Source organism: Marmota flaviventris, chromosome 9, assembly GCF_047511675.1.
Source record: "Marmota flaviventris isolate mMarFla1 chromosome 9, mMarFla1.hap1, whole genome shotgun sequence".
Classification (NCBI taxonomy): Eukaryota; Metazoa; Chordata; class Mammalia; order Rodentia; family Sciuridae; genus Marmota; species Marmota flaviventris.
In genome coordinates this window covers 598,829-606,214 of record NC_092506.1, presented here as the reverse complement: position 1 = coordinate 606,214, position 7,386 = coordinate 598,829, and the positions used below count along the sequence as shown (strand labels likewise).

Here is a 7,386-nt window from a genome sequence, read left to right as displayed (position 1 = left end):
GCCTGCCACCCTCAGCAGTGTACAGAGGAGCAGTGTTCCGACCAGGCGTCAGGATGGAGGCAGGGTGGCTGGAGGTGAGTCTTGGGATGAGGTCATGAAGGAGCAAGTGGGGGAAGGTGGGGGGGGCTTTTTTATAGCAAAACGTGGGGAGGGTTAAGTGGCTACAATTAGGACAAATTCCTGGAAATGTGAACATTTATTTACTTTAAATAAATAGTGAAGAGAAAGCCAGACACTGGGACATAACATTATTCCAAATGCAGAAAACAACAGATGAAGGCAAGCTACTAGGAAAATCGGCTCAGACCCTACGTTATTGTTGCGTGATACTGAGATTTCACCCAGAGCACTCTACCACTGAGCTACATCCCCAGCCTTTCTATTTCTGGAGACATGGTCTTGCTAGGTTGATGAGGCTGGCCTTGAACTTGCAGTCCTCCTAACTCAGCCTGAGTCACTGGGATGACAGGTGTGCCCCACAGCACTGGCAACCCTTTTTTTCTAAGTGTGTGTGTGTGTGTGTACCTTTTTTTAAGGTGCTGGGATGGAACCCAGGGTCTTGCACAGACTAGGCAAGTGCTCCATCACTGAGCTGCACCCCAGCCTAGCTAAGATACTTTTTAGGGAGCACGTATGGTAAAACTGCAGATGGAAAAGTCAAAGGTAGGGTGGAATTCATTCATTTCATCTGAGTGCAATGTTGCTGAAGTCCCCTAGCTCACTCAGAGACCCTACAACTGGAGCTGCTCTCTGAACTGGCCACTGTCCCCACAGCCTCGCTCCCCTGGACCTCAGAGGTGTCCACAGGGAAGGGAGAGTGTTGGGGTGAGAATCTGAAGCTGATGGGCCCACTTGCTCTGCTCTCTGTGGAAACCCCAGCCCACCATTCTGCCCAGGCCCGAGGGGGGGGGTAGGCAGACAGGCACTCACACACAGGGCCACCTGCCTGCAGCTCTGGAGGAGCTGGTGGTGGAGAGAAGCAGGCAGCGTGCCATGTCAAGGACCATTGTGTGAGAAAGCACAGGGACGGTCTGCAGCTGGCCGGAGCTCGGAGGTGGAGGCTGCTTCTCCGGGGTGCACTGCAGGGCCCTCCTCTGGCAGTCTCTCTTCTGCAGGGCTTCTCCCTCCTCTGGTGGCCCCACTTACAGGGCCTGAGTGGATGTCCCTGTGCATCACACCCCATGGCTGTGAGCTACCCAGAGCCGCCTATGGCAAGTCAGTAGGACAGACACACCTGCTCGCTCAGCAGCGCGGGAGACTGCTGGGACCTGGCAGGGTATGGAGGAGGTGGCTGCCGCCTGGCTGAGCCAGACGTCTACCTGACGAAGGCCGCAATGGCCACCACCTGAAGGGCGGCCTCCAGGCCGTGGAGCACCAGGAGTCCAGCACTGAGGATGGCGTCTGCCCAGAGCACCAGGGTCTGCCAGAGCAGAAAGTGGATGGAGAGAAGGCCGCTGCCCACTGTGAGGGCCAGGCTGGCAGCCAGGGGCCCCTCAGCCTCTGTCAAGTTGCCCTGTGTGCCTGAAGAGCAAGCAGATGAGAGTGAGGTGTGGTAGGGCATCGGCCTGGGGCAGGACCCACCACCCAGTCCTGGTCCTCCGAGGACAGCACGAGCCACGGGATCGGGGAAAGAGCTCACTGTGGCCACCCCCAGAGCTGGTGCCTGCCTGACCCTCTGGCCAGCGGTGGGTGTGGGGCAGACTTTGGTATCTGAAACTATGGGCATCTGCCACCCTTTTGCATTTAAAACTTCCAAAAATATTTTACTAAAGCCAGTTCTGGAAAATGTCATGAACACTTACAAAAACAGAACTGCACATTTACAAACCAATGGGCCAGTCATGGAAAATGCCATCCAAAGTTGCCACCAGCTGACCCCAGCAGCTCAGGTGCCCCAAGGGCCCTTAGGGCCAGGCAGCCCCCTGCAGGCCAGACCCTAGGTACACACACACATGGTGTCCAAACCCTCCTGAGAGCTACACTAGCATCTGCGCTGTCTGTGCTGGCAGCTGCATGACATGCTGCCCCTGCCAGTGTCCATCCTGAAGGTGAGGAGACTCACTTTGGCCCCTGCCCCACGGGGTCCCAGATCTGACGCAAGAAGAAGGTCAGGGGCCAGCCTCCCCTCACCTTGGCTTCCTATCATGTCCTGGTCACCATGGGCTGGGGTATGCATGAGGGCCTGAGGTTGGCACCTGGCAGTGCAACATGCCTAGACATGCCCATTCCTGTGCCCACAGCAGGGCAGTGTGAAGGGTACAGTCCATCCCCAGACAGACACCCTCATTGTGTGTGTCTATGACCAAGCCCACAGGAAGGGCACAGTGGGGCTGGAAGCCTGGACCTTGCTGGTCTTGGTGGTCAGCTATGGGGTGGGGGAGGAGGTTTTGTGCTATATCTCTGCACCCCTCGAGTTCTGTTCAAGAGCATACCCTTGTGTGAACTGTGCAGTTGAAGAGGGAGTGGCCCAGAGGCCATTGGAGGAAGTAGCACCTGGACCCAAGCCCGACTGGAAAGGCTGGGTTTTCTGGGGACCTGCTGAGCTCCCCAGACAACCAAGGGAAGGACAGAGGGTGCAGGGGTATTCAGGAGCCCTGGCTCGGACAGGTAGGCTGTTGTGATCTCATGTGCTTCTAGATGGGAGCCCACACAAGTATCACCTGTCCTCGGGATGGAGCTTCTAAACCAGCAGTTAGTGATAGCGTAAGGTGATATTGCATCACACCTAGGCAACAGCCTCTGCACACTAGTCTGACTGAAGACCTCACCAAGAACTGCACCAAGGGGTCACATCCACAGGTTCAGTGCTTGAGACAGCACTTGTCACAGCTGGAATGCATCCACCCCAACACTCACCCAGGCATAGCCGAACTGCTTCCAGGACTCCCATCAGCAGGAGTAGAGTCAGGTCGCAGACCAGGCGGTGCCAAGGATAGCTGAACACCTGACCTAGGACCAGCAGCCTCGGGTCAGCTTGAGCAGCAGTGAGCTCCTGGGCCTGCCTCACACTCCCGACTTACTTTTATAGATGATCATCAGGAGCGTGGCTAGGAAGTACAGGGTGTAGTACAGCCCGCTGAGGTGAGAGAGTGCTTGGAGGGGGACTGAGGACAGCTGGTGTGTGGTCAAGGATCTGCAAGCCGGCAGACTGGGGCACACCCTTCCTGCTGCCCAAGTCAGAGGGGCTGGCTCTGTCATCTGTCCCAGTGCACACTAGGGGGTCCAGTTTAGGCTCTTGCAGATGGGCCTCCACAGGTGGCCATGGAGACACAGCTGCTGGCTCCCTGCCTGTAGGGGCTTCCATTGTGCTATGGGGCCCCAGTGGGCATGAGGGCCCCCTCCCATCCCCGCAGAGCTCATGGTGTGAGCACCAGTGCTTTGTGGCTGCAGGGAGAGTGGCAGGAGCTTCCGCACACTAGTGGTCCCTGGTGACACCACCATGACCCTAGTTACAAGGGAGAAAAAGGAGCCTTTTTTCATTCTACTTGGAGAAAACCTATTCCTCACTTTGGGGCAGCTAAATATCCACTAGCAATTTCCTGATCTCTGAACACTTGATATTTGTTTACGCTGACTGAGTCTGGGGTCATTGGAGGAGGGGTTTCACTCTGTGCCACAGGAATGCCACCTGGCCCAGTGGGAGGCGAGGAGCTACCAGCTGAGCTGGTGATGGGTGCAGAGCCCACGTGCCCCATTAGAGGAAGTTAGGTCAGCTCTCTGAACCTCCCTCCTGAGAGCTCATCAGGAGTTAAGGAGAGGTGGGGTAGGACGTGGGAAGAGCAAATGGGCAGAGAGCTGGCCGCAAGAGGTCAGCAATCCAGCCATGTGGGGTCCCTTCAGGAGCCAGCACTGGCCTGGGGAAGCAGGATGCAGCAGCAGCAGGATACCCCCGGGGAGAAGCCTCTGCCTGGAAGAGAGAGGGTGGTCAGTGAGTCCTTTCGGAATGCTTTCCCGGACCTCGCTCGGCAACACGGGGTCCCTCATATCCTCTTTTGATCTCATATTCATAGAAGGAAGTGACCAGTGACCATCGTAGTGGGCCTGCAGCTAGGTCCTTGCCCTCACACTTCAGGGAAGCAAACACCTCCCAACAAAACCAAATGGTAGCTTCTGTCTAGTGTGGTCTGTGCGTTTGCCCGAGGCGTGCCATCAGATGGATGCCTTTTGTGTTATGAGACATTGTTTTTCATCTTTGAAATTCACCTTCCTCTGCAATATTTTCACTTCCCAAAATCTATCCCCAGGAAGGAGAAAGAATTTCCTAAACCAGCCCTCCAGTTGCAGAGTCCCTTGGGCCAGCCCCACTCCCTCTGTGCTCTTGGCTTCTGTCTTGGGATGACACAAGAGGGGTAAGGGAGGCCTACTTAGTCCTGGACTCTGAGGTACTGAGTTCAAAGATCCCTCTGCCTTGCCGCTGCATGGAACATGACCCAGCCAGACTGCCGGGCTTAAGAGGCTCACACCAGTGCTTCCATGGTACAAGCATAGATGCCTCTATACGTGTGTGCACACGTATGAAAATTCAGAATTTGGATCAACTATTCTGTAAAGACACTGTACTGCTAGGGAGCACTTGGTGTCATTTCCTCTGTAGTCCAGGGAGGGCAAGTCTCAGCTTTGGTGAGATTTGTGGGCGATCTAATTTCTTGGGCAGATTGGGACCCTTTGTGCCAGAGGACTTTAAAGAGGGCAAGAGTCATACATTGGTCAACCACAGGGCATTAGTAACAGACTCTGGGCAGGGCTCCTAGCAGACACATGTGTGGGAGCAGGAAGCCAAAACAGAATGACAGAGTTGTATTACATTTCTATAAGGCTCTTAAAACCCGATATGTTCTTTTCCAAGCCCCAGCTACACTAGGCTACCTAGATACCTGTTATTATTTTGGTTGGTTTCACACTAATTGAGGTTCTCCTCCCTCCTGACCCTTTTCTGAAAAGTTCAGTGTCAGGGCTGTGGCTCAGTGATAGAGCACTTGCCTATCATGTCAAGGCCCTGAGTTCAATCCCCAGCACTGCAACAAACAAACAAACAAACAAAACCAAATAAAATCAAAGAAACTATCTGAAATCTGAAACATTTCAGGCATCAAGTGTATCTAGTTCCCTGATGTTAAATTGAAAGGTGTTTCCTTTTTATAGGGATTTCCTTTTTACCACAGAAGTTAGTCAGGTTATAGGAATCAAAGCTAGTCCCAGATCCAGTGGTGGCTAGGTGGCCCCAGCCTACAAGCCTGGTGTGCTGCAACTCAGCAACATACCCACAATTTGTTCTATGCAGGGATATTGGGGAAAAAGGAGAGATGGACACACAAGCCTGCACTGGCTGAGAGCTTCTCACCTAGGCTGACGCCCTGGTCCAGCCAGCTCACATGCCCTTTTGCCCAGGGACCCCAGGCTCCTGAGCTTCAGATGCTGCCACCACACAGTGGGAACCACATCCACTTCTTGCTGCCCTTGGCTCCCACTGTGTGTCACAGATGTGCACAGTTGTGCCAGAAGTGAGCTGCAGGGTACCATAGGGGTGCTAGGGTGAACCACAGGTGTACAGCGTGTGTGTGGGTGCTGGGGTGAGATGCAGCTGTGCCCGGGGGGTGAGAGGGGTGCTGGGGTGAGCAGCAGGTGTTCCCCGGGGTGAGTGAGGTGCTGGGGTGAGCAGCAGGTGAGTGGGGGTGCTGGGAGAGCTGCAGATGTGCTCAGGGTGCTGGGGAGCTGCAGAAATGCGGGGGGGGGGTGTGTGTAAATGGGGGTGCTGGGGTGAGCTGCAGGTGTGTGGAGGGGGTGCTGGGGTTGGCTGCAGGTGTGCCCGGGGGTGAGTGGGGTGCTGGGGTGAGCTGCAGGGGCGAGTGGGGTGCTGGGGTGAGCAGCAGGTGTGGCTGGGGGGCGAGTGGGGTGCTGGGGTGAGCAGCAGCTATGCCCGGGGGGTAAGTGGGGTTCTGGGGTGAGCTGCAGGTGTGCCTAGGGGTGAGTGGGGTTCTGGGGTGAGCTGCAGATATGCCCAGGGGTGCTGGGGTGAGCTGCAGAAGTGCAGGGGGATGAATGGGGTGCTGGGGTGAGCCGCAGGTGAGTGGGGTTGCTGGGTGAACTCCATTAGTGCAGGGGGGTGAATGGGGGTGCTGGGGTTAGCCACAGGTGTGGGGGGGGGGGGCTGGAGTGAGCAGCAGGTGTGCCTGGGGATGAGTGGAGGTCCTGGGGTGAGCCACAGGTGTGACTGGGGGTGCTGGAGTGAGCTGCAGGTGTGTGTGGGGGGTGCTGGGTGAGCTGCAGGTGTGCCCGCGTGTGATGGAGGTGCTGGGGTGAGCTGCAGGTGTGCCCGGGGCTGAGTGGGGGTGCTGGAGTGAGCCGCAGGTGTGCCCGGGTGTGATGGAGGTGCTGGGGTGAGCTGCAGGTGTGCTCGGGGCTGAGTGGGGGTGCTGGAGTGAGCCGCAGGTGTGCCCGGGTGTGATGGGGGTGCTGGGGTGAGCTGCAGGTGTGCCCAGGGCTGAGTGGGGGTGCTGGGGTGTGCCCCGGGGTGTGCCCCAAGCGAGCGGGACCACACTGTCCCCGACCCATCTCGCACCACCACGGAGGCTCCGCTGGGGTCAGCATCAGGAATCCGGACCGAGAGGCCCGCGGCCGCCGGGCCGGGCAGCCAGATGCGGGGCGGCGGAGGCACCAGGCCAGCCCGCAGAGCCCTGCGTGGCTGCGGCGCCACTACAGCTACGAGGCGCGGCCGCAGCCCCGCCCGCCTCACCTGGGCGCTCGGCCGCCATCTTGCCGCCGGGTCCGCCGCGATCCCGGCAGCCCACGGGCCGCGCCCTCCCGCCATCTTCGCTCCTCCCGCCGTCCCCAGGAGCGAGCGTCCGACCGCGGCCGAGCCCGAGTCGCCCGTCCGGCAGCGCTCGGGAGCTTTCGGACAGGAGGAGGCGGGCACAGAGGTTCGGCGGATTCGGGCTCGGGCGCGCTCGGCGGACCTCGGCTCGTCCTCGGGCCGGCTCGGCTTCCGGAGGCGGACGGAGCCGGGGCCGCGAGGCGCCCTCCGCGAGTCCGAGCTGCAGCGGAGGCCGGCGAGAGTCAGCCCGGAGCCTGCCGAGCCCGCCGGCCGACCGCGACTGCGGCTCAGGCCCCCGGGCAGTCGGGAGAGCGCGCTCGGGAACTCTCGTGCGGCCTCGGAGCCCTTCGGGCCGACTCGGGTCCACACTTCGGGCAGCTTCGACCCTCCTCGGTTTCAGACTCTGGGCGTCGGCTCGGCTCGGCTCGGCTCGGCTCGGGCTTGGCCGCGGCTGGGCTCCGCTTCGGCCCCGGCTCGGGCGGCGACTTCGGGCGGCCTCGGCCCGGCTCGGGCGGACTCTTCGGCCCCCACTTCGGGCTCGGCGCCCGGCGCTTCGGGCAGCCCCGCTCGGCGCC

At 59.0% G+C, this 7,386-nt stretch overlaps 1 protein-coding gene across 4 annotated transcripts; it reads right to left on the bottom strand.

Moving 5' to 3' along the window:
- Nucleotides 1–181: 181 nt before the first annotated feature.
- Tmem80 (transmembrane protein 80) lies at nt 182–7,014 on the bottom strand. 4 transcript variants are annotated; one of them, XM_071615888.1, is made up of 5 exons: nt 6,734–7,014; nt 3,872–3,907; nt 3,021–3,114; nt 2,857–2,949; nt 182–1,521 (listed from the first exon to the last, which is right to left on the bottom strand). In XM_071615888.1, exons 1-5 carry the CDS (start codon nt 6,806–6,808, stop codon nt 1,316–1,318), a joined length of 504 nt encoding a protein of 167 aa, XP_071471989.1. In that variant the 5' UTR covers nt 6,809–7,014; the 3' UTR covers nt 182–1,315. The 4 variants fall into 4 exon arrangements, with proteins under 4 accessions (XP_071471989.1, XP_071471992.1, XP_071471991.1 ...); XM_071615891.1 differs by having other exon boundaries at nt 3,888–3,907; XM_071615890.1 differs by lacking the exon at nt 6,734–7,014 and adding exons at nt 5,342–5,506; nt 6,560–6,706 and having other exon boundaries at nt 3,021–3,907.
- Between the last annotated feature and the right edge of the window lie 372 nt (nt 7,015–7,386).